This window comes from Pogona vitticeps, chromosome 4 (genome assembly GCF_051106095.1).
Source record: "Pogona vitticeps strain Pit_001003342236 chromosome 4, PviZW2.1, whole genome shotgun sequence".
NCBI classification, from domain to species: domain Eukaryota; kingdom Metazoa; phylum Chordata; class Lepidosauria; order Squamata; family Agamidae; genus Pogona; species Pogona vitticeps.
In genome coordinates, this window is record NC_135786.1 from 52,303,396 (window position 1) to 52,330,680 (window position 27,285).

General features: G+C 40.7%; 1 protein-coding gene across 3 annotated transcripts in view; it reads right to left on the reverse strand.

Annotated features, from left to right (window-relative positions):
- The window catches only part of FOXP4 (forkhead box P4), a 170,857-nt gene that overhangs the window by 1,762 nt on the left and 141,810 nt on the right, over positions 1–27,285 (reverse strand). For all 3 annotated transcript variants that reach the window (XM_020796423.3, XM_020796408.3, XM_020796432.3), the window contains exons 13-15: positions 24,064–24,165; positions 2,774–2,895; positions 745–811 (exon numbers count right to left, since the gene is read on the reverse strand). In XM_020796423.3, coding sequence (XP_020652082.3) covers positions 745–811; positions 2,774–2,895; positions 24,064–24,165 — 291 coding nt within the window. The remainder of the gene's footprint in view (positions 1–744; positions 812–2,773; positions 2,896–24,063; positions 24,166–27,285) is intronic.

Here is a 27,285-nt window from a genome sequence, read left to right on the forward strand (position 1 = left end):
TACAATTTACAACTTACTAAGAATATTTATACCCTACCGTTCTAGCTCAACCAATGCAGCTTACAATTAAAAATCTGATACAATAAACTTTTGAAATGTACTTTTGAAAATCTCATCAAAAGACAATATTGATGTTGTTTTTGTATCAGAGTACTAAGATTCAGTCTCTGGTGTGTTTCAGGCAGGTGTCAGAACAGTGAGATTTCCATGAGAGTCCGTAATGTTGGCTTTTAATCTCAATATATGTTCATTTTTAATATATTTATATAATATTTTAAAACTTTTTTGTTGTTTTAAAGATTATAGTTTTAGTTGTTTTGAGTTGTCTTGGGGCCCCTATGGGGAGAACAGCAACAAATAAAATAAATAATAATAAATAAATCTGCATTCCCAGATTATTACAGGAGTTGGGACTAGTAAAGCTAATTTGGTGCAATTTGTGGGAAACCACTGCTGAATATTTTGTGCTGAAATTTCAATACTAGCTACCAAATGTTTTCGAATGCCAAACAACAAATTTTAAATATTTATCCCATCCGAGAAACCAAAACATCAAACTGAAGAAGTTGTTATAACAGACAGTTTCTATATTCAGAGTTGTCTTCTGCAACCCTTTGAGGAGCTAGTGGGGCGGGTTTTCCTTGGTAGGTCTAAATTTGTAGGCATAGCTTTCTCCTAATAAGGGTGGCTCTCTCAAATGGAAATACTTTGGCTTTTAAAACTTGTTGATTAGGAGAGTCTTACCTGGTAGCTCGCATTAAGTGCTCCATAACTAAGGCCAGAAATCATGTTTTTGACTAAAGTTGGACTCCTGCAGATTAAAAAAAAAACAGTTGTTAGCATTTTTTTTATCCAAGTCCAAGATGAGATAACAGTGGCAGCATGGAAGAAAGAGTAGATGCCAAAATCTTTGCTGACATTCATGATTAATCTTTTTCCAGTGTGTGAAAATATACCCTACTACTACCTGAATATTGAAATCCTTCCCCTGATCCGTTACTTCTTCAACTTCTAAATCAGGGATGAAAGATGTGTGGCCCTCTAGCAGTGTTGCAGTCTACGTTCCATTAGCCCCAACCAACATGGCTAATGGTCAAATATGATGAAAGTTATAGACCAGCAGGACTGGAAGGCCAGACTCCCTACCTGTACTTCAGTTATTACAAATCACATACAATATGGCCAAACTTCTGTTGCTTGGTACAGTAAGTTACACTAAAGTAGGTCCACTGAATTAATGGAGATACAATAACTCAGCTCCTCCATAAGTTCCATTGATTCAAATGTGCCTCCTCTAACTGTGACGTGCCTGAACACAGTAAGTTGCAGTTAAGAGTGGGCCCATTTAAATCAATGGAACCTATGGAGGAACTGATTTATTATATCTCCATTAATTCAATGGACCTACTCTAGTGCAATTAACAATACAAAACTATGGGATTTTGGTCAATAAATGTGCTAGGCTGAGCTGTAATTTATCTGTTTACCAGACTGTTTGTAGAACAGGATATTTAATACTGTATGCAAGTATGCATTCAGAAAGAGATGATGCTAGGGATGGAAAGGGAAGATTTTTTTTAATCAGAATTTTTATGTGAACCAACCTAATGTATACTTCCTGGCCACACACATAAAATCAATATAGTGTACACATTCCCAAATGTTTCACTGTCATTCTGGGCTCAAAATTTTAATATAAAAATTTGCATATTAGGGAAAACTGTGAATATAAATTTAAGATATACAGTATATCAGGGAAAGTGGTGTATAAACATTTTTAAAAGGAAATTTTCCCTTCTCTCTCTCTCTCTTAACTCAATCTGTGTACATAAAGCACTGAGTATATTAAGCAATAAAAGTGGTATGTAAAAATGCACACCATTTGGTTTGTATCAAATTTAGAGTAAGAGTGACTGGGAGTTACAAAGGCCAATAATACTCACAGAGCACCAGCAATGATGCCCTGTTGTATGTGAAGCTTCCTGGTTAGTAGTGGCTAATGAATGATTTCAGCTTTGGAAGTGGTTTTCTGTGTACATTCAATATCACAAGACTTACTGCTGTGATGTCTGTAAGAGCTAGTTAGCTTAGCAGCCACATAACAGCTCCAACAGGTCCCTCACTCCAAAAGGAACTGTGACAGAAGATAGAATGAACTGTTGCTTCAACACATGCACTGAAAAAGGGGTAGGCACTGGTTGAAAGATGAATCAATGTTTGCAATTCAGAATTCTAAATGTACATTTGTGTTTTAGTGAAGACACACCACTGACTAAACTTCCTAGCTCACTATGTTAAAGTGCACATCAAGAAATCAGAATAGAAAACAGAGACAGTAATAAAACCAGCAGAAGTAAGAATGTGACTTTGAAAAGTCTGAAGTGTATAGGGACATTGCCCCTAGAAATATGTGATCAAATGGGCCTCTCAGCTACTTCTTAACCTACCTCTAGGATAACAGATGGGAACTATGTGTCAGTTATTTAAAGAGGACTATTTCCTTCTTCACAAACTACCCAAGCTCTTTTCAGAATTTGTATTTCCTAGAAATATCTGGCAGATTACAGCTGGCAACAGAATGATAGATTGGATGAACCCTAGGTGTACTCTAGTAGAACTCTTGTTCTATCAGGTTTGAGTCTACATGGGAAAGATGCTGGTGTAAGATTTGCTGCTGCTCCACCCCCACTCTCCACTCTCATTTGAGAGGACCTACAGCCCCCTATACTGAATTGTAGCACTCATCTTCACAAGGAGGTTGTGTCGGACATACCCTGTCATCTTTGGTGGCCTTCTCTTTTGGTACTCAAGTTCATCTACAGTCCAGACAGCTCCCTTAACATTCTCCACTCGCACAAAGCATTTGTGCAGGCTCAGGTTGTGGCGCACAGCATTCTGCAGGTGGGACAAAAGGAAGAAAATAGTGCCATCAAAATGGGTGAATGTTTACCTCCACTTTCCGCAGAACTCTCTCAGTAGCCATTAGTCTTACAACCTCCTACAGAGCTGTTACTGATATCTTTACAATCTGCACCTCAGTATGACAACTGGCAAGGTGATGATTTCAGCCTACTGTATGCTGAAGTAAGCATGTTGATTGCAATAGCTTCATTTTGATACTGTACAAGAACTATAAATGCTTATATGATATTATTCAGTTATATATATATCGGCCTCCAGCATCATCCACTGCCTACATCTGCTGTACACTGCATGTTCTTAATCAGTCCCAGTCATCAAGTCTATTTAGGATACTGCACACGTCCATGGAGTATCCTAAAGAAATGTGGTAGGTGAGATCCATTGTCTGCCAGTGTCAGCAGCAAGGAAAGCTGTAGGCACAACAGGGATGAGAGGGTAATAAGAGTCCCTCTCATGGGCAATCAGCAGGATCAACAAGCATTAGCTGCAGCTGGGGAAGGCTGCTGCTTGGAGATACAGAAGAAAAAGGCTATCAACTGACATTCCAGCAGTGCATGTAATGTAGAATGCATCAATCCAGTTACATGTGAAAATCAGGAAGAGCCCCTCAGAAGGGAGACTCTTCCATCTCAGGCTCTGGAAAATTTTCACATCCATCCAAGAACCAATCTGTGAGCATTTGCCTTTTTCTCATTTTCTATGGATGCCAACTGAGAATGGTTTCTGGGATTTCCACTAGGCAACCTACGTAATCTCTCATTACTGGCTAAGTACAGAGAGAGAAAAAAAGAGAAAGGAAGCAAATGGAATATTGCAATGGGCAGTGCTTTCTCAATACAACCTTCTGCTTGGAAGGCTTCTGATTCCCCACCCCCCAAAAATCTGGCCGGCCATCCTTCCTTTTTATTCTGTATTGCCCATCTTTACATTTCTAAATGTAAAATAAAGAAAACGCACGTACACAGGCAGTGTTGCCCCGAGAGATACTAGCCCCCTTTCCCCCCTTCTAGCTCCCTGCCATTTGCTACTGCCCCTATTTCATTACCAATTTTAATTTGCCTCTAATTAAATCCTGTGTATTTTTCCGACTCACTTGCTAATCCATGAGGGAGGCAGGAGGCTGGAGTGGAATCTCTCCGAGCTATAATTACAAAGGGCCTAATCACGTCGGGGCTCTGCCTTTGAATAAATTTCCTTGCATTAAGGTTCTCAGATTCTCTGCCTTGCAAATGAGAATGACCCCAATTTCAGGATGTTGGCCTCGGAGGGTTTTTTTTTTATTTCGAGTCCTGATTCGTGATGAGAGACTAATTCGTTACGCTAAAACATTAACAGCAATTTAAAAGGTCGAACGGGGGCCGTATAAACAAAAGAGCTGGCCAAGACAACAAGGCAAAAAAGGAGAGATGGGGAATAACCCCCACACACCACAGACAGTCTTACAGTTCCTGGTAACCAAATGAATCAGGCTTTTTCTTCCAATTTTGGTTACAGTTACAAGCCCTCCAATTCCTCTCCAGTTCCTTTCTGTTATTCACTCAACAGAAAATCGCGATGATACAATTTTCCTTCTTTAGTGGACATTCTCCAAACATGGAAGGAGAGGACTCTCTTTTCACTTTTGTTATAAAAGCTAGGTACTGTTCACAGACCACTAGCATTGTGCTGCCCTTACGTTTACCAGTGGAAGATTATTTTTTAAACTTTAAATGCCATATTAACATTAAAACTAAGCATCTTACACTGAGGAATAAAAACCAATCATTGCATCCTAGTTATTCTTGCTGTTGCTGCCTTCCTTTCAAAGAGCTAAGGACTATAGCTATAGCTCCTGAGCACCTGCATACCACACCTGCTGACTGTGCCTAAACTTCACAACAGTTTCAGAAAACCAGTCAAAGTTTGGTTACCATAAGACATACAAAAGCAAACAAACAGCAGCTTGAAGAAATGCCTTGCACAATTGCTTTGTTATTGTCAATACAGAGTAAGAACAGTGTTTTGGGTTTGTTCTTGTGTTTTGCAATACATTTTGGTGATATATCAATTACTGTACTCTTTAACCCCTTCTTTTCTGTAGCATTGACACTACTGCAGCGGAAAATGCAGATAAGCTTCAAGACTTTGTGATGGATCATGTCTGAGCAGACAATCTGCCTTGGGACTTGAGACACAAGTCATGAGAGAAAGCGAGAGGAGGAGGATGCAAGAAGAATGCTTAAGCCTAAATGACTGGCCAAAGGGAGTATCAGATAAGAAGTGGCTCTCTCTTGTATGTAGAGAGACAGAATGGTGAAATCAAAACAAGTTTATTTATTTATTTAACTTATATGCCGCCCACACTACCCGAAGGTCTTTGGGTGGCTTACAACATTTAAAATACAATAAAAAGGCAAAATAAAAAGGCAAAATAATTAAAATGCAATAAAAAATAAATACTCTAAAAATTGCCATCAGACCCACAGCTGATATTATTTTAATTAAAAGCCTTCTGGAACAGGAAGGTTTTGACCTGGCGCCAAAATGTCATCAGCATTGGCGCCAGACGAATCTCAGTTGGGAGGGCAATTCCATAGTCTGGGGGCAGCTGCCAAAAAGGCCCTTTCTCTACAAGCCCTCCCTCTTATCTCCTTGAGGGATGGCTCTTTCAAAAGGGCCCCCTGGCTAGATCTTAACTGCCGGGTAGGTTCATATGGAAGGAGGCGGTCCTTCAGGTATCCAGGGCCCAAGCTGTTTAGGGCTTTATATGTCAAAACAAGCACTTTGATTTGGGCTCGGGCAGCAACTGGTAGCCAATGTAACTTAAACAGAATCGGCTTGATATGTTCCCTAGCGGCTCCACCACTCACCAGCTGTGCAGCTCGATTCTGGACCAGCTGCAATCGCCGGACCATCTTCAAAGGCAGCCCCACGTAGAGCGCATTGCAGTAATCTATGCAAGATGTTACCAGTGCATGTGTAACTGTCATGAGACTCCGCTCGTCCAGGTAGGGCCGTAGCTGGTATAGTTTCCGCAGCTGAAGGAAGGCACCTCTGGCCACCGAGTCCACCTGGGCTTCCAGTGTTAGACTGGGGTCCAGGAGCACCCCCAAGCTGTGGACCCTGCCCCTTAGGGGGAGTGTAACCCCATTTAGGGCAGGGAAATGGCCCTCCAACCTGTCCTGCGAAGGACCCACTAACAGCACTTCCGTCCTGTCTGGATTGATTTTCAATTTTATTAACCCTCATCCAGTCCATTATCAGGTCCAGACACGAGTTCAGCACAGAAACCGCCTCACCTGGATTGGTGGAAAAAATTTCAGGCTCCTTCTCCTTCAGCCTCATGTTTTACTTTTTATACAGCATCCGTAGAACAGGATTGGTTACTATTAGAAACATCACATCTGATTCCAGCAAAAAATGATGGTCTTCTGAACTGAAACCATTTCAATGCCTTACCACACTCTAGCACTGAAACTATTAGAACAACAGGTAGTTCAGATACTTACAATGTGGAAAATTCAACTTCTGTGCTTTACCAATGTAGCTGTGTAACAGCAGGATAGATTATGTGATCAGACAATGCTGTATACAAATGTATATAGGCATAAGTATAGTCTCTACCTCCAAATTCAGGCTTGCTTAACACCAATGTGATATTTTATGGGAAGGAGAAGAAATGTGTGGCCCTCCAAACAGTGGCAATTCCTGCTTTTCCTCCCCATTGGCTATGCTAGGAGTGGTGGGAATTGTTGTCCATTAACATCTGAAGGACTACATGTTCCCATTTTTGTTTTATGGCAACTGCCAACTATCCATGCCTGGTAGGGGCTACTATCCTGCTATACACAAAAGGCAGGAAAGGAAGCTGAATCCTAGACATTAAGGCTTTTCTGCAGGTCACTATGCATCTGTCATGGTATTTACAGATATTTCCTGAAAATTATCATGAATTTTCATTTGAAATACAAGAATACAGTAATTCCATACACCATTCCATGGAGAAAAATATTGGCTGGGATCCTGTTGTATAGCTATGCAGGTGCAACTCAACATTATGCTCATGGTAGCTACAATAGTACCAAGGAGGAAGTGGTATCCATAAAGCACTTTTCCTGGCATGCTGAGCGATCAGCTAAACCAGAACTGTGCGGTCAACTGCACAAACTGCACAATCTGCTTTGCCTGGCATAACACCCAGCAATGTTACAGAGGCATAACTTTACCTCACACCATAATGAACTGGATTCTTAAGACACCTCAGCCTTCTGGAGGAACCTAAGCTTTGTGGCACCTGGAGTCCAGAATTTCTTGCTCTTGTGGGTGGTAGCAGCAAAGGATACTGTGAAGCATATATTTCCTTGTGTTTCTGTTCTGTGGTGCTCTGCGCCATGGAGGTCTTTCTGCATGATTTTAATACAGGCTTTATATTTTACAGAATATTTGTTTAATGCCAGGCTTGGCGGCTCTGTTTGCTTCTTATCTTTGTCTTTTCTAATGATGTTTGCTTTATGGCCCTGGCCCAGCCTCTTTCCTAGCTCCTACCCTAATGATTGAGCATCATTCTTAGCTCCCCACTACGGGTGCTGCTGCTGTCATATGAATGAAATCCTCCTTCTGCCTTTTTACTGGCACTTCTTGCTTTACCTCTTGGCACCTGTTTACTTTGCACTCATCCAGCTCCTGCTATCCAAGTACCTTAAGTGCTCTTTATAGATAGCTAAAGATTAAACCATTATTTTAAAAAGTAAAGAAAAAAGAAAATGTTCGCTTTATGAGAGAATAACAATAATATACACTTTCATTAGAACATGTTTTGGCTCTGAGATTTCTGTTCCTTTCCTTTTCTAATAGGATTTTTTAAAAAATTTGGTCAATAAAAAGAAAATCACATCTGAATTTTCCTATAGATTACTGAAGAAGCATTTTGAAAGAAAACTAAACTGAAATGAAATTCAAAATCATTTAAAAATGAACGCTTTAGCAGAGGCTCAAAATGCACCAATATATCATTTCTAATTTCCAAGGGCATTTACAAGTACATGAGCACATCCATGCAGTAGGCAAAATGTTTGCCCATTATTATCTTTACCTCCCAGTGGAAGATAAGGAAGACAAGTCTGGATCCTGCCTTAACCACAATTTTAAGCATAGCACATTTTATGGAGTGCATAGTTCTAAGAGACATAGTTCCAGCTATTTTTCTAGCTCATGTTGCTCATTCCCCTCTTTCATCCTATAATTTCTGTTTACAACATTCACAGAACCCAATCTGCTGTTATTTGGTACTGTACTGTGATTATATGGCAAAAACATATTTACCTGCAGTGTTCCACCTGATCCATTAGGGGGACTCTATGATTGCTGCATGCACTCACAAAATAAACTGATCACAGTCTTCCACAGTTTGCTTAGAATTATCTGTTAACAAATATCCCTTTTGGTCAATTTTGTGGCTCTTACTTCATGTTAAGGAGGAAAAAGAAACAGGTAATCTAACTGCCGATGGTAGTCTCTGGGCAATCCCTTTCTTAGTGCAAAAATGTTCCCAGGACACTCATTCTAAGGGTGATGCATTTAACCATCAGAGTAAATAGAGCAAGGATAATTAGCTATATAATTGTCTGCATCTAAGGGAGAGCAGATTTTGTAGACATCTCATTGGTATTACCAATCTTTCAGTCAGGACCAGTCCCATATACTGCACTGACTTTTGAAGCAAGAGTCACAAACCTTACTTTCCATGTTAAACCGAATGTGCAGCAAGGTTAACATCAGTGTAATTTTACTACTAGGATATGTGTGTTTCTGTAACAGGAAAAGCTGCACATGTGCTGCTGTTCTACAGGAAACACACACATTTTTAGACAAATATATTTTTAAAAACAGTACATAAAATAATCTTGAGAGGTTTCCAAAGGGGTGGATAGAAAACATGCAGGTGAGAGTAAAGAGGAAAATTAACTGGGGCTGAACAGTGGAAGGGAAGAAGGAGAGGTGTTATGGTGCAAAGGTTTCAGGCAGAGAATGATGTGAACATGTGCAGAGTAGGATTATATCACCCTTGTATATTTTTGGCAAGGCAGTGGAAAAATGCTGAGACACACTGTTGCTCATAATCTGTGCCTGGAAACAAAAAGCACCTCAAGAAAGCACACAGAATTAGGCCTACCTAAGAACCTTTAAATTTTACAAAATTAAAATATAGGTAAACAAAAATGTGACATTTCATGCTGCGGATGGTAAAGCTACAATTTTCCCCTGACATCATCATTCATGATCAATCATTTAGAGTCACAGCGCACCAATTGCCATACAACTGACTTAAGTGTAGGATGAAGTGCAGCATCCAACTTTCATTTCAAAATGGAGCTTGCCACAATTCCAAGTGAGGCACGGAAGGGAAGGAATTCCTCAATAAGCAATTTAAACATCTATAATTTAGTCACCAAGTGACAAGAGTAAGAACAGTTAGTATTCACTCATGCAATAAGGACAGATTTGCAGATGAGTTTATGCAGGCTGTATGAAAACTAAATCCAGTGGAAAACACCTTGAATCAAATCACTACATGTTTCTTCAGAACTAAGGATGCTAATAGTACACAGTGAACAAATGGTGCCAAAAGGTGTAAAATAAACAAAATAGTTTATGCTATAATTAGCAAGTGAGAAAATAGCTGCAGGTTTCTTTTTTAATCTCCTTATTGTTATGTTCTGTGCCAATAACCCTCTCCTCCCTCAATAGATTTAGAGCACAATACAGCCAAAGTAACATACTTTCAGGTGTTATCTTTAAGAGTGGGAGTGTTAAACACATGTTCAACCTTTCGTTCATTGTTTTACAGCAATGGCCAAACTGGTTTTTCTGTCTGACAAGCAGAAAATGCCTCATGTTGCTAATGCACATATTCTGGCAAATTCAGAAAATGAATGAACAAACTCATGTTTTGAGCACTCCCAGAGCTCAATGAAGCACATGTGTGTGCTTGTCCCTGCTCACAATCTCCTTGGCTTTCCTCCTTTCCTTCCATTTGCTAAGCAGGTGGAGTGGGAAAATCACAAATCCCAGTCCTGCCAAAAAAAAAAGAAAGAAAGAAAGAAAGAAAGAAAAAAAAAAGAGGAGGAGCTCCTGCATCTTTTTGCAAGAGGTCTGAAAACTCAAGAATCAGAAAGTACCACTTTCAGAACTCAGGAGGGTTGCATTGCCACATTAGACAGGGAAAAGTACTTTTGCCAGTTTTAATAAACAGTATTTACTTATTTATTTATTTATTGAATTAATTGAATTTTAACCAATCCTCTCTGTTTTTCTCAACATCCCACTATGTACTCCTGTTACCTTCCCTGTACCCTCTCAGTATTTTGGCATCCCGTCTATCACTTGCTTTTCTCTTAGTCTGCCTCTAATCTCCTATCCACCTCATAGGTTTTTCTAAATCCCCATATCTGTCTCAGCTCTGGTTTCTTCTCTCTATCTCTACATATTTCCATCACATATTTTTTGTTTTCCTGTCAAGCTTTTCATACACCTATATGTTGACTCTTCCCTTCCTCAGGTCTTTTTGCTCTTTCTCCAAGCTCTTTTCTTATGTTAACAACCATGATAAGAGGTTGGGGTCTTTTTTTGTATACAAATATAGCAGCTGCTTATAACATACTGGAAAAATAATATCAACTACTCTGACTACTCTAAATCTAGAAAAAGGAGAAACAGGAGGAGGAGGAAGGGGATATTCTAAAGCCACCCACATTCTTAATGGGCCAATGAGGTTCATAGATGTCGGTTCCCACAATGAGGTAGGAATAGGCTGCAGACAAAAGATGTTTGGCATTCTTTTCTATGGTGCAGCCTAGGGATGAGTGGAACTGTCAAGCTCAATTTCACTCAGGTTCTCATTTTCCCCACTCTGAAGTTCATTCAGTCATGTTTCCAAATAAGACTGTAATCTTTTTTCTTCATCTTCATACAAAAATTGTACAGGTTCTCATGTGTCCTTTAAAAATATGTCTGCGTTGTACAACTTTCTAAAATGTGAACCATCTTCAGTGTACTTGTGAAAATGGACTTATTAAAGTGATTTTTCAAAAATAAAACATTTTTCTCCAATTTCTTCCACTGTATACTTTATTAAAGGCATGCATTTTGTGTACATTTTTATTTATTTTATTTATTTATTTTATTTAATTTATATCCCGCCTATCTAGTCATGATGGACTACTCTAGGCGGCCAACAACAAAGATAAAATACAATAAAATAAAACAACAAATTACAAAACAATTAAAGTAAAGAAACAATAAAGGAGAAAAGAAAATCAAAAATAATCTGGTGAGAAGGCCTGCCGAAACAACCAGGTCTTTAATAGGTTCTTAAAGGTACCCAGCGAGGAAGCTCCGCGAATACCAGGAGGTAAATTATTCCACAAGCGAGGAGCCACCGCCGAGAAGGCCCTATTTCTTGTTTTCTCTTTTCGGGCCTCCCTCGGCGTTAAGCTCCTCAGCCTCACCTCCTGGCTCGCCCGTGTGATCCGGGTAGAACTTGGTGGGAATAGGCGTTCCGCCAGGTATCGAGGCCCTAAACCATTTAGGGCTTTATACGTAAGCGTTAACACTTTGAAGTCGATGCGGAACCTGATGGGCAGCCAATGCAATGCAGCCAGAGTGGGCGAAATATGTTGGAACTTTTTCACTCCACTGAGTAATCTGGCCGCCGCATTCTGCACCACCTGTAATTTCCGCAGCAACCTCAAAGGAAGCCCCACGTAGAGCGCATTACAGTGGTCTAATCTTGAGATTACGAGCGCGTGTACTAAGATGGTGAGCGCCCCCACGTCCAGGTAGGGCCGCAGCTGGGCTATCCGCCTGAGGTGAAAAAAGGCGGTGCGGACCACCGACGCCACCTGTGACTCCATGGAGAGCACCGGGTCCAGATGGATCCCCAAGCTGCGTACCCCATCCTTTGCAGGGAGAGTCACCCCCCCAAAAGAGAGGGAGTTTCCCAAAACCCCGACTGTGGGAGGGCCCACCCTCAGTACTTCCGTCTTGTCCGGGTTCAGCCTAAGCCCGTTCTCCTGCATCCATTCCAGTATAGTCCCCAGGCAGCGCTGAAGGCACAGGACGGCTTCTCCTGCAGTTGGCAAAAAGGAGATGTAGAGCTGCGTGTCGTCCGCATACTGGTGACACGAAGCACCACACCCCCTGATGACCCCACCCAGTGGCCTCATATAGATGTTAAATAGCATTGGAGAGATAATCGACCCCTGTGGAACCCCACAATTGAGGCTCCACGGGGCCGAGACTCTCTCCCCAAGCTGGACTCTCTGGGGACGGTCCTCCAAGAAGGAACGGAGCCAGGACAATGCCAGGCCACCTATTCCCAACTCGGAGAGCCTCCCCAGGAGGATACCGTGGTCAATGGTATCAAAGGCCGCTGAGATGTCGAGGAGGACCAACAGGGACACTTTGCGTTCAGTTCTTTGCCAATTCCGTATCCATGGTCCACTTTGAAGACAGTATTCTCGATCACATTCAGGTTCAGAAAATTGTGAATTTGTTAAGTCTCTACTAAAACAAACAACAAACAAACTTCTCACCCATTCCTAGCAGTGTCTGGATATGATTCACCCTTTTGGGGGAGTTCAGTCAACCTCCTCCTTTATTTGCTCTTTGTACCTCCAACACTGACTATGTGTAGGAATATGCATCATATACAGCCTCTCTCTCTAAAATTACAGGCATGCATTGGAGTTGGCAGTAGAATTTCTCAACCCTTTCCAACTAGATAGCCATGATAGCCTTTCCATAACTGAAATTATCCCAGGTTTACAGTTTAATAAATACACTTTACAAATCCTGAGTATAACCTGAATTTTGTACATTGTACATCCAGAAATGTAGTGTGCAAATGCACCAAACACATATTTTGAAGAAGGCATGTATCATACCAATAGACCAGCAAAAAGCCATAATGCACTACAGGTCCCGTCACATGTACTCAACTGCAAACCTAATTTTGGTGCCAAACAATATATGAAAAAGCTCTTAATATGTGAATTGTTTTTTTTAAAAATACCATTGTTTTAGTATTCAGTAAAGAGGAAGAAGAAGGGAAAGAAACAAAGAGAAATATATTCTCATTTTATAACCAAGTCCTCAGTGTATGTGTATTTTAAAAGGAATTCCTAGAAGGGGCAAATAAATGTTCCTGGTAGAGTGGCACAGTGGCTCATCCTTTGCTTCACCCATCATAAATTATCTGGCTCATATTTTACAGGTGGTAGAGAAAAGAATTGAAATTTCATTTATTTATTGAGGTGGGAGGGTTAGCAATAATTCAGTTCATTTGTAAAGGACCCTCTGTTTAGCAACGTCTGCCCCAGTCATCACAGGGCTCCATGCAACTAAGGAGCAATGCAACAGGGGTACCACTGCTGCAATCAAGCTCGGCAACACAACTTTTGTCCACTACTGTCTACACATTCAACGCAAATGGCTGGAGCAGAGAAGTCTATGGCCATGGACTTCTACCACAGGCTTTCAAATATTCTCATGTTCCAATAGGGTTGCAGAATGCACAGAGGTCTCCATGCTTCGCCTTCTCTGCTCCAGACATCCATTTTTCTAAAATATTGCAAACTGCCCTGAGCACACAGGGAAATTGTCAGAAAACCAAATAAGTGACAGTGCTGGAGACAGAACCACTCTTACATGTCAGCCTACATACCTTAGAGCTGCAAGCAAGCACTTTCTTATACCTGCACTCTAAAACTGTAAGCAAAACATGAAAGCACAAGGCTATCTGCTGTTAGTATCATAACTGAAGACATCACATGCTGCTCGGAAATTTCACAGCAATTGTATTCCCTAAAGCACTTTCATATCTGGTGGTTGAAGAATACGATTACAGTACAGCATACGCTATAATAGCTAGAATCTGTTGTATTGTAAATAATTACATAGTAGGAAAAAATCCTCCTCTGGCAGGTGAATTGACTAGGTGTCAGCTAATAATTGTTTTCTAGACTCCACTGACTAAATTTATATAATTCTTGAACAAGCAAGAATGAAAATTCAGTCAGGTCCCTCATTTTGCACTTGAAGAGGTTAACTATCTGCCTTCATTTATGGATGAATATCTGTTATGAGGCGAGCACACCTCAGTATCAGAGCTTCTGATGATTTGTTTCATAAGCACCATGCTGCATAGGCAGCTTTCATTAACTGAAGCTTTCATTAAATGAAGGGATCCCTTCCCTGAGTTGAGTGGCAACTAAATAAAGGAGTAAGGGATACTCTACAAGGGCATGACAAACAAGATCCAGGGGTTTTAGAGACATAGGACTATAACAATCACATGAATTAGCAAGAAAAAATTCTACTTGGATTGGTTGCACATACTGAGGTGAGTCAGTCCTCATCCTGATTATTTATGGCCCTCCAACAGCATTGTGTGGACATGGCAATCTGCACTATGCATTTCTTCTTCTTGGATCAAGGGGCATGCAATAAAAAGGTTGCAACCCTTTGCAACCAGACAATCATGGTGAACAGCCTTTCTGCATATAAAAGGCATATTCAGATTTACATGTTCTTAGATGTAAAATTTTCAAAATTTGGCCAGCATGCTTTCACTAGTCTCAACTAGAGCAGACCTATTGACTCAATTGTTAAATGATTAAATCAACACTTATATGAATTCCACTGGATCAGTGGGTTTACTCTATTTTGGATTAGCAAAAGAATACTGCTCAGCACATTAACTAAAACATGCAATACTCAGAATGAATGAAGCATGTGTTTGTTTATATGGGTGTACAACAAATTGTATAAAAGAGATTGTCATAAATAAGTGATACCTCCAGATCACATATACTTAACTGTACAACCAGTTTTTTATGTCAAATAATATGTACCCCCATATGAGATTTGCTAGAAAACAAAAACAAAAAAGAGGCCCTAGGACCTAGTTATTCAGTAGGCAGGAGGTGCAGTGGTTAAAACGCTGTACTGCAGCTAAAATCCCAGGTAGCCGGCTCAAGGTTGACTCAGCCTTCTATCCTTCCGAGGTCAGTAAAATGAGTACCCAGCTTGCTGGGGGGGCAATGTGTAGCCTGTATAATTAAATTGTAAACCGCCCGGAGAGTGCTTGTAGCGCTATGGGGCGGTATATAAGTAAAAAAGAAAAGAAAAAAAAGAACAGAAAACAAAATTAAAAACAGACTGAGGGATGAAAAAGCAAGGAAGATAGGGAAGAAAGGGTGGACAATATGTAGTCTAAGGACCATGTGTAGCTCCCCCAGAGGCATGTGTGTGATCCCCTGGAACCTCTGCCCCCCACTTTAATTTGTTTTAATCTGGAAGTCCCCTGTACAGCAGGGAGAGAGAATGAGCTAATAGGAGCCATGATGAACAGAGAGAACTATGATTTCAGGAAGAGAGAAAGTAATGAAAGAATGGGCTTCAGGGAACACTATGATATTGGGGAAAAAGAGGGGTTGATTAACAGGTGAGACTTTATACAGAAGCATCTATACAGGCATGGGGCAGGCAATCTGTAGATGTTTTTGGACAGCAGCTCCAATAAATCTTGACCACAGACCATGCCAGAAAGGGATGATGGGAATTCCCACCACTGATAGAGAAACAAAGAGGGCTAAGAAAAGGAGTGTGTTTGTTAAGTATCATTCACACATCCACTGGAGAATGGGGAGCAGAATTCAACAGCAATGTATACACTGGCCATGATCCCATGCATTTAATGAGCAAAACAGCTGGATGCAAAAACCAGGCTACATGCATTAAATGCTTTCACATGGGATGGAATATTGATTAACCGCATTTAACGTTCACACTTTATTTAGCTGCAAATCACCAATCTTACATGTAACCTTAGATTCATGTGCAAATCTTAGTATCACGTGTGTATGTATGCTCAAAAACATTAGACAAAATTACGGTAAATTCTGGCAAGCCACATAAAAGACCCTCCTGTTTCTTCTTCATCAGACAGCATCAAAAAGAAAGGATGGTCAAGAAAAGGTTTGCATTCTTCTTCCCAGGACTTTAAAAATCATTTGTGGAAGGCGGCTTCACAAATGAAACTCTAAAAAGGTGGCAGGCTGCCAATAATAAATGGACTACATAGTATTTAAGTATCTGGGGATTCAAAATTTCTGTCTCAGTTTGCCTTCCAGTGCATGGAAGCATAGGCTGCTCACTTGTTTGATATCAGAGGAGGATGCAGACAGCAATGAACATATCAGCCACATTTTCCATGATCTAATTAGGCCTCAGAAACAACATACGTAATGTGTATTTCTTTGCCTTGCTCCCCAAATCTCTCATATCTTCAAGAGGGAACTGGAGGATCATCCTACGAATGCCTGTATATAACTACAGAGCAGCCACTCTCCTTCAACAAATTTTTACTGACTTGGAATTTCCAGTGCTCCTTCTAAAAATGATCCAAGTCTGAACAGCCCGATGCCATGACCTTCTTCTTGCTCTCAAAAGTAACTCGCTTGTCTCAGGCTTCAGTTTGCTTAATGGGCAGCAAGCTCTGCTTGGCTGTTATCAGTGCTTGACGGCTACACAATGACTCCAGCTTCCTGTCTGTGGAAGTGATTGTATCAAGGCCTGCATGTGACAGTGGCAGAATTATGTTATGTCTGGAGGATGGAACCTTATCAGGGTTTTGGCTGAAAGGAGATGCCCAGCAGCACGAAAACAATACCCCTACCAGTCTACTCTGGATGCAGTCATCCTCTCCTCTCTCCCCACTTCTCCCACATTTTCATCCTAAGGAGAGATAGTCTCTTCTCTCCTCTAGAACACACTGAGCATACAACAGAAGCAAGGAGTATGAATAATACTAATACTAATACTAATACTAATAATAGATGATGATGATGACAACGACGATTATTATTATTATTATTATTATTATTATTATTATTATTATTATTATTATTATTATTATTATTATTATTATTATTATTATTATTATTATTATTTCAGAAACAGAAGGTATTAATAGGACTAAAGCTGTCTGGTTAGCTCAGTGGCGTAGGTATCTGGCTGCAGAGCCAGAGGTTGGGAGTTCGATTCTCCACTATTTTTCCTGAGAGAACACTAGCCCTGTGTAGTCGTGGGTAAGCTGCCCCGTCCCAGGGTGCCCCCAGAAGAAGCTAACAGTAAATCACTTCTTTCTATTATCTACCTAGAAAACCTGGGAAGGGTCACCCTAAGTTGGAATCGAGGTGGACATTTTATGCCAAGCGCAATTGTAAACGTATAGATTTTTTGATCCCTTGCCTCCTGAACACAGTGGAAGAAGTGCTCATCATGGTGTTTCTGGAACACAAAATGTAGGTAAGGTCAGGTTGCTAACCTATAACTAGTCCTTTGAATGACCATCCATTAATTCACACATATGGGTTCTGCCCTTGTGCAGAAAACAGCCTCAGAAGCATTTCTCCCTCTCCCAGGGCCACTGCAAAAGACCACCCATATTCTAATGCCTCTCACTCAGTTCTCCTCCATCCACTGCCCAGACAGAAGCTGCGTGTGACAGACAGAGGGGAGGAGGGCGGGATATATGAATTCACAGATGACGACTCAAAAAACTACATATGTGGATCAAACGTATGTGGTGACTCACAAGCTCACTTCCAAGAGGAGGGATGTGATGTTGTCACCAATGAGAGTACTGCTCATTCAAAAGCAGCATCCTGCTGGGAATGAACATCCAGTCAATAATACTTGACAAAGGCAAATGGCTGGGACACTTCCTAGGGACGTGGTAGTAGAACAACGTCAAATAGACTTCTGAAACTTTCACAAGAGAAAGCTAGAAGGCAAGGGCATGTCACATGTCCAAAGTGTGATTTGTCAAGAGGCATTTGAGGATCAGTGAAAAAAGTAGGTAACATGATTTTAATGTCCGGAAATAGGAAACAAAGTGATATTTACGAATAAAGTAACATTACTCTTATAATACTGCAGAAACAGCAGGTGAGTTCAGAGAGTGAAGAGTCATAGTGACAAGAAAAATAGTTTTGAAGATAAGTAGCCTGATATCATGGAAGGACAGATCCTGAAGCTGAGGCCCCAATACTTTGGCCATCTCATGAGAAGAGAAGACTCCCTGGAAAAGTCCCTGATGTTGGGAAAGTGTGATGGCAAGAGGAGAAGGGGACAAGATGATTGGACAGTGTCATCGCAGCTACCAACATGAATTTGACCAAACTCTGGGAGGAAGTAGAAGACAGGAGGGCCTGGCGTGCTGTGGTCCATGCGGTCACGAAGAGTTGGACACAACTTAATGACTAAACAACAACAAGCCTGATATCAGCAATTGCCAGAGGCTTAAAGGGAGATCCCATTAGCTACACAAAGACTTGAGAAAGAGACTAAGACTTCGGTGGATACCTGTTGTCTGGACAAGCACAGAGTAGATCTTTCAAGAATTTTTAAAGGATGAGATCTACAAAGAGATGAGACAACAGGTGGCCATGAGTTTGGCATGATACAATGACTGTTAGGTAGACCTAAGTGGAGGATTGGGCAAGGTCTCTCTGTTTTAAAAATAAAAATCTCATCACTGTTAATCAAGAAATAGGGCTGCTAGGTGCTTGGATAAATCAGGTAAACTGAAGAAAATCACTCCAATTATAGGTGTAGGATATTTTTGTGGAAGGCTTAGTAGAGGTGGCCAAAATCTGAGTTACTTGGAACAGATAGCCAGATTGCTAGGTTCATTCTGAGAATGTCAAAGTGTCTCCTCTTCCCTTGACTGTGTGTTGGATGTCTGGTGTTTGTGTCAGTCTGAAGAAATCCATGGACAGATTTGGTTTACCTTTCTGTTAACAATGTCTGTGGATTCCCTCAGAGAGATAAACCAAATGTGCCTTGGCCTCCAGGGTGCTATTAGGATTACATACACTCCCTCTTGTTTGATTTTGATTATTGAGTATTGGTCTATGGATCAAAAGAAAGGGAGGGAACATGTAAAGGAAATTGTCCATCCAGTGCAAAGTGAAATGTCTCAGAGAGGCTCTGGGCCCTGTCCTAACCAGGAGCAACACTTCTGACATTTGCAGTTGTGATGGGTGGCAAAAGCATCTATGCAAGAAGTATCCCAGTGGTGTGCTATTTTCTGAAAATTGTGTGAACCAGACCCCACTCCTGAAACTGCTTGGTAAGATGAATGAGGGAGTCTGCCAGCTAGTTGTCCTCTCTAGAGACATGAATGGTTACTGAATATATCCAAGCTGTCTGTTTCTAATGCCCATGTATTTAGTGGTTGTCTGCTTTTTGTAGAAGTTCTCCATAAGCTTGTCAGTTTTGGTACTGAAGAGGCCCTCTACATCAAAGAGAAGGTCTTTGATGCAAGCTTTGAAGTGATCTGAAATATTACAGGAGCACAGCCACATATGCCTTCACAAAGTCACAATACAGCCATAACCTTAGCTGAGCTTCTGCCATATGGCAGGAAAAATGAATTTGGTGTGCAGTGAGATTGTGCGCTTCTTACTGCAAGGTAGCTGCTGAGGGCTTTCTGTCCTCTAGTAAACTGTCCAAAATAAGTTGCAATTTTTCCCAGATTTATTGGTGGTATGCTCCCACATTAGCCTATTAGTTAGCAGTTCTAATGCCTAGTGCAGCTGTAAAATAAATCCTACATCTCAACAAGTCCAGTTTACAGCCCTCTTTGTTTGAGGGGATGGGGACAGAGTGTGATTGTGTTTTAGATGGAGTGGTTTCTACAGTTATTGAATGAAATTGGGGGTGCTTAAAAAGAAAAGTCACCCTCTTCCCTTGTACCTTGTAGAAATTCTCAGTCCTCTGTGAAGTTGGTGGAATGGAGCATGGTTTCTCCCAGGAGTGTTTTATAAGATTGGTAAAGATTGGGACGTGGTGGCACTGTGGGTCAAACCGCAGAAGCCTCTGTGCTCCAACGTCAGAAAACCAGACGTCCTAAGATCAAATCCACGTGATAGTGAGCTCCCATCACTTGTACCAGCTCCTGCCAGTCTAGCAGTTCGAAAGCATGCAAATTTAAGTAGATAAATAGGTACCAACACGGTGGGAAGGTAACGGCATTCTGTGTCTGGGCGCGATGGCCACGTGACCACGGAAACTGTATTTGGACAAATGCTGGCTCTACGGCTTGGAAACAGGGATGAACACCGCACCCTAGAGTCAGACACGAATGGACTAAACATCAAGGGGAACCTTTACCTTTACCAAAGATTGGGAGTATGGAAAGTTGTACTGGGGTTGTAATGTTTATGTTCACTTTTAACAACAAGGAGGAGGTTTCTTCACTGCAATGTGTAGACTTTGGGCCATACGGACGATGCAAGAGTGCAAGTCCTCTGAGAGAGAGAATGGGGAAGTGTCCCCCTTGTTAAGAGTATAAAGAGGACAATAACTGAGACAGAGGTTCTGGAAGTGAGTGATGAACATTCACCAACTCTGAGTCAGATCCCAATTGCTGTAGGGAAATATTTTTTTTGGGAGAACAGTTCCAAGTGAGTTGTCTGTTGTGGGAGCTGCAAGGACTTAGCTGATGAATAGCCCTATTTTTGTATCAATAACTGCATCAATTCCATAGCTGGCTACTGATATGTAGGTACTGAGACTGAGGTCAATGGCTTCTTTTTTACTGTTGGGGGATGACACCAATCCAGACACTGACCTCAATATTTGCTGATGTTGGGCAGGCAATATGGAATCCTTGTGGTAGATCAGGTAGACCTTGCCCAATAGGCTCTGCATTCATCCAGAAGTGAGTGAGGAGTGGCCCAGTTGTAACCTCTAAAGAATGGTGTGGAGGTAGAAGAAAGGCAGAACAAAACCATGTTCCATGGTTAGTATCAAGAAGTTAGTATCAAGAGTTCACTGAATATTATGATGTCTGTGAGGAGTTGGTGACTGCATGGACCTTCTCAGAGTTGGGGATCAATATTGGTGCTGTGATTGAAACAGTAGAGATGATGACAGAAATCTCAATTTCTACTTTGAATGTCTGTGTTTCCATCTCCTAGACAGAATGTGTTGTGGTGGGATAGGTAGTGATGGCTCTATCAATACTTGCCAGACCAACTCACTGAAGAACACTGTGGTGTATGCAGTGTGACAAAGGGAGGTGATCCCACTAACACTCCCTTAGGGTCAGAGACCAATCCCAGACACATAATATCCCCACCCTCCTAATTTGAAAGGGTTTAGAATTCATCCAACAAGGAGGCTTTATCCCTTGCTGATGTTCCAGTTTGAAGATCAGGTGGTTGAGGCTTAGAACAAGAAGGTGTATCATGGCATTTGTCTCTTTTTTGGTCTTTTTAGATTTGTCTTGTTTTTCAGTGGTTGACTTCTTTCATTTCACTGAGGCGATTCCGAAGAAGCCTTTGATACCAACATTGAAGTTGGTGCCAAAACCAAAGTAGATTCTGCAGTCAACAGATTGTCCAAGGTTGGAATATTTATGTTTTTCAGGGGCTCTGTTGCTCTGAAGAATTCTGTACTGCTTGCAGGCTCTCTAGCAGTAGAGGGCCTGAGTTTATGGATTTCACAGACTTTTCCCAGAGATAAGATTGCAGCATGGTGAGGCAATTTTTCAGAGTGACATGGGTAAAGCCGTTACAAATTTTAGATTTTTGTGTAATGCATCTCTTACCTAGAAAAAACAGGCATTTATTATGTCCATCAGTTTGTGTCTCACAAACAACACACTTCTTAAAAAGTTCTCTGGAAGCCATAAAATTGTGGTGGGAAACAGAAGAAGTTTAAAAATGTTAAAATAACACTAATACTGTTTTTTTAAAACAAGGTTGGAGGAAGAGGAGAAAGTAGAAGAGGCAAAGAACTACTTACAGTTCAAAGAATTATAGAATTCTAGGTAAGCAAGCCTACAGTGAGATGCTGCTTGTGCAGTGGACAGAGGGTGACTAGGTGAGAGCCGCTAGGGTGTGCCTAGTTATGTACAGTGGTGCTGGGGGAGGGAAAAATGCTTCTCCCCAGGTTCTAGAAAGTTCCAAGGCCGCTTTCTGCACTGAACCCGTATGTATGATTCATTAAGACCACAATGAAGAACTGCCTTTTACCAAGTCAGCATAAAGCCACTGTCTACACTGACTCACAAGGGTTCTCCAGACTTCCAGATTCGTAGTCCTTCCTGGAACTGCCCAGGAATGAAACTGGGGCATTCTTCATGCAAGTTATGTAGAATGCCTCAGAATTAAACTCCCCCTCCATTGTCTTACACACACAAAAACCAAACTCCTATTGGCAATTTATGCTTTTGAAAGAGAAACTGTGTAAGCTGTGGACTCATTAATGAAGTCCAGTTGGGGACCTGAGTAGGCTCAAGAGAGAGTTATAAATAAGGTGAGAGAGATAAATATACACCAAGATATTAATTCTAATAGCATTCAAGACCTCAAATTGAACTAGATATGTATGTGACTACAAAGGAAATGGATACCTCCCAGTTTTTACTTTTTACAGATGGAGAAATGGAAATATCAACAGGTCAGGATTTCACTAACATTCCATAAAGAATTTAAGTTGGACATAGGACCATGTCAAGGTCCGATGAAGCCTGTTTCATGCACAAAATAATTTTTAATTGCAAAATGTCAGTTATTTTCTCATTTTCTTCTTCCCAAAGACTGAAAGTTAAATAGTAGCAATTTGCTCGTGCACTCACATACACACTTTTCTCTCAGGAGACTCTCTGTATCCTGTGGAGAACTCCCAATGCTCTGGAAAACCAACCTGAATGGTAGCTAACTTGACTGAGGCATCTTCTATTTGCCATGTGCGGTGAGGTATGAGCCCCCAGGTTATCATTAACCTTATTTTCTATTTCTGGCATCTCTAACTTCCCTTCTGCTTTTCCTGTAGCCAAGCCACGTGCATAGAGCTATAGACCTATTTCTGCTGCCTTCTAATGGAACAGGTTGGTCACATGCTGTTGTCACCTACCCACATATCACTGCCCCCACCTCTGAGGTCTGAAACAGATTCTTCTGAAAGATGGAACATAATTCTCTATCCTGTGTCACCACCCATGCTATTTGACACGTTTTACACTAAATTCTCAATTTGTCAGTTTTGACGAAGATCTGTAACTTTCTCATTAGAACACACTGCAGCTAAGTAGCCCAGGGAAAAAAAGCTACAGAAACAAGGAGGTTAGGTGGGATTTTTCTACTAGCACTCCCTCTACTCAAGAAGGCGGTGTCCATTAATCCCAGCTCCTTCTCCTGAGTTAGCCTTAGCCTTTTTTTGTTGTTGGCAGCAGCAAAAAGCAGAATCAAAAAGACAACACAAAAACAGAGTGATTAATTCACCTGCTTTGCCAATTTGTGTGGTACATACTGGATAACGCCTGAAGGAGAGGCCTGCTCATCATACCTATACAAAATGTCCATCACACTGCAGAGGAAAGTGAGGAAGAGAAACCCTCCTCACACATTATAAATAAAGTAGGAAAGTAGGATGAAAGTAGTCACTCAAACATCACTTTATCTGTTTCACTCCACCACCTAGAGTCATCCTCAGGTAGACACAGCATACTACAGAAACAGTATATCTGTCATTATGGATTCCCCTTTTACCAGCATATCTCTCATCATCATAAGTTCTAACACAGAACTGGATTTGCAAAGTCAAATATGGAAATGGAGTGGGAAATGGAATCTGGATCTGCAGGTTGGTGCCATGTAAATGCTATTTCTAAATCAGCATTCTTTACCAAATCTAAATAAAAGCAGAATGCTAGCATGTACAGTACACATCCCCAGAGAATTTTTGCCATCCTCTTGTACTGTTCTAAAATGAAACAATTAGCAGGTTGTGGACCAAGTGAATACTTTGATATGCCACAATATGTTAAGTTCCACATAATTCCCAAGATCATCTTTGTAACTAAGATACAAGATGCATCTCAGATATGGGTACTCATGGCTGCCTAGCAACCATCCCTCAACTCTTCAGAGCACATCTTCTAACAAAAATAGCTTTGGCATCAATTTTGTTATATGCCTTCTAACTTTAGTACTTAAAATAGAGTGGCATACTATGAAAAGTGATATTATGGAGAAGCTGTGTGTATTCCCCAAGACTGTACATAAATCCTAGGCTAAGCTTTACCTTCCAGGTAGCTGTGTTTCTCCTGAAATAGGCAAACATCCGTGTGAACCAATTGTAGATTTCATTCAATGTTAGCTGCCTGTCGGGTGTCTCAAGGATAGCCTGCATTTAAACAAGACAAAAAGTTAACTGCCAGATGTCAGCCAAATAGCTTTTTGCAGATGTACAATTACAAGGATATGTGGGAAAATTCTGCAAACAATTAGTGTATGTGTAGCACCTTTCAACTACACATTAAAAAGCTGAATTTAGGGCAAGTCAACATATTTATGCTCTGGAGCAGAGGACTGTGATATCAGGTGAAAAATGGAAGGCGTGAAAGAACAGACAATACAACATTGCCCTGGTAACATTACAGCAATACACCTTCGTGGAACCAACAAAAATCAAACTGAATAATAAGACACTGAGAGTAATGCCCAGGCATGTATGAACTAGTTCCAATATAGTCTCAACTTAAAGGTACAAGAGAATCCTGAGAGACTTCAAGGAAATTACATCAAGGTTATAAACCAAGATAGTAAAAGCCAGATATGCATTATGGATTGAACAGGCACTTCAATTAATTAATTGGAAAAGGAAGTGAAGAAGCTTAACCCTGTCTGGAAACTAAACTCATAATTTAGTGCACCCATTTTAGGATAGATGCACTGCAACAAGTGTGAAATGCTGTCTTTACTCAAGAGGTCTACATTCTCAGCTACAGCTTCTGGTATAGAGATACACAGTCCTTGGTAATGGCCACATAAACTTTATTTCAGAAACTGTTGTAACATATTAGAACCTAATACATCAGATTCCCAAGTGACCAAAAACTAGTTTTCCTTCTGCCCCACTCATCAGTGACCAAGTCACATTCACCTGGTTGTAAAACGCAACAATTGCTTAGGTATGGGGACTATATTACAGTTTTCGTCATTTAGAGGCCCCTCATATCTCCATAGATAGATGCAGTTGCATCTACAGAATATGGCAGCACACTATAACATATTTTTATGTAGCAGAAAATATCCTCAAGCCAATGCACGAATACCCTGCGTCACATTTTGTAGACTTGGCTGTTCAGAAAAAAAAACCCAGTAATTACTAGCTCAGCAAAATCACTGAACTAGAACACTTTGCCCATCTTTCAACTAACTTGGGGGAAAACATTAGGTTACGGTGAGAACATGTTAATGCATGGAAAGAACCAAGATGCAGGGGAATAGAATGACTGATTGCGGAAAATGTAACAACCATTGCTCCAAACCAGGAATTGTACTGGATCAGATCTGGACAGATTAGCTAGAATTGAATTTGAATTCTGTGATTCTCATCTCAGTTATGCAGATCAAGGGCAACTGAATGAAATGGTCCATTCTTTCTTTCTTTCTTTCATCCTTATCCCATATCTCTGGCATCAAAAGGGCAACAGAGAACAGGCCAGGTCTTTCATTTGTTAACCTGACTCAGACTATGCACCAAGCACCATGTGCAATCACATTTACAAAAATATAAACTCAGTAATGAAAAGGTATCATTAGATGTTTAAAGAAGTGGAATATGATTAAGCAGGAGCTGGCAACTTCCCACGGTTGAGGGCCACACTGAACCATATTGAATCTAGTGGGGCATACCACTCCCAAATATGCTGCCACTGTCACACCACAGAAATTTAGTGGCTGTGATTAATTCTGCTACGATTCTATTTGCCATTAAAATTCAAGTATGTAAGATTGTGAACCGCATGAAGATGGTAAATTAGTCTTTTAGAAAAATGAGTAGAAATTGTGTAATTTCAGTGAATCCGTTTATAATAAAATAACAGCAGATTGCAGACAAAAATATCACAGTGGTGACTGTCAGTTTAAATAGTTTTAGAAACATTTAAAATGTTAAGACAAATCTATGGAAGCCAAATGATAGTTAGTCACAGCAGCTAAAAAGAAAGCTCTAACTCAGACATAATACACGTCCAATTACTTGCTAGCAATGAGGGGTAATAGTCACTATGCCTCATTTGTGATTATTAGCCTAAACCTAGCTGGACAGTGGGCCATACAGTCATTTGATCTGACTGGGCGCTTTTATAACCATCACTGCATACACTCAGAACCTGGGAAGGGAGAGATGAGAAATTATCTTGCGTATATTCCCACACTATGGCTTGATTAAGGAATGTGTGTGACAAGTTTGGGTCTGAACATAACTAGTTCTTGAATCGCAGAAGCCACTCTAATTCAGTCTTGTTGTCTGGAATTTAAAAGGCAAATAGGCGATATAAATGATTGTATTAATAAGTCTCCTCTTAAGGATATATCTACATGCAGAATAAAGGCATGCTTTTAACCAGAAGAGAACAAGCCTGTAGGACATGGTCTCTGAAGACTACTATAGCCTCTAGTCCATGCTGCAGCAACTACTTCAATTCACCAGGGAAAGGAGATGGTTATACAATACAGTACCACGAAGGAGCAATAGAAGCCATTCACCTCAGAGAATTTAGCTTTTGTCAAAGATGTGCTGTTGGCAGCTCTGGAGACAGAAGGTTGCAGTTCATCCAAGAAACTGTGACATATACAAAAAATCCACCTGCTGTGCCTGAAAGCTATGGCTGAAAGGTATTTTCAGTTGTTATGGTCCACTAGGAATGGTATTTATGAACTCTACTACTTATACTCTAACACACAAATATTACTACTTATGTTATACCATCAGGAACAAAGCAGTACAGGAAGAACCCCCTGTTAACATTACTCCCTTCCTCATGTAAATGGGGTATTTAAAATGTGTGCCAGTCTGAAGCCGGTGACTTATAGAGAAAGGCTATTTTAATCCCCACAAAGATTCCACTAATCAGGAAATAGTGTTGGTAAAATAAACCTCTTCATGAAAACTTCAGTTAATAGGCACAAGGTTAGTAATTTTGCAGAAATGATTTCAGTATTATTTATACTGCTGAGTAGGTTTTGAAAATCCCAAAAGATAGTCACACAGAGCTTGAGTGCAAGTTCAGCATATCATATTTCTGAAAACTCTCTTCAGCACCACCCCCTGTATTTTTTGGTTAATGCATCATTCAGCTAGGGGACTACATAACCTCCATGTCAGAGCAACTATAATACAGATGCTGATAAAAATCACTGCTGAGAGGAAATCATGTAGCTCTTCATCTAGTCTTGCAAAGGAGGACAAAGCCAATGGCTGAAATCCTGTTGCTTAGTGCAGTAAGTCACACTAGAG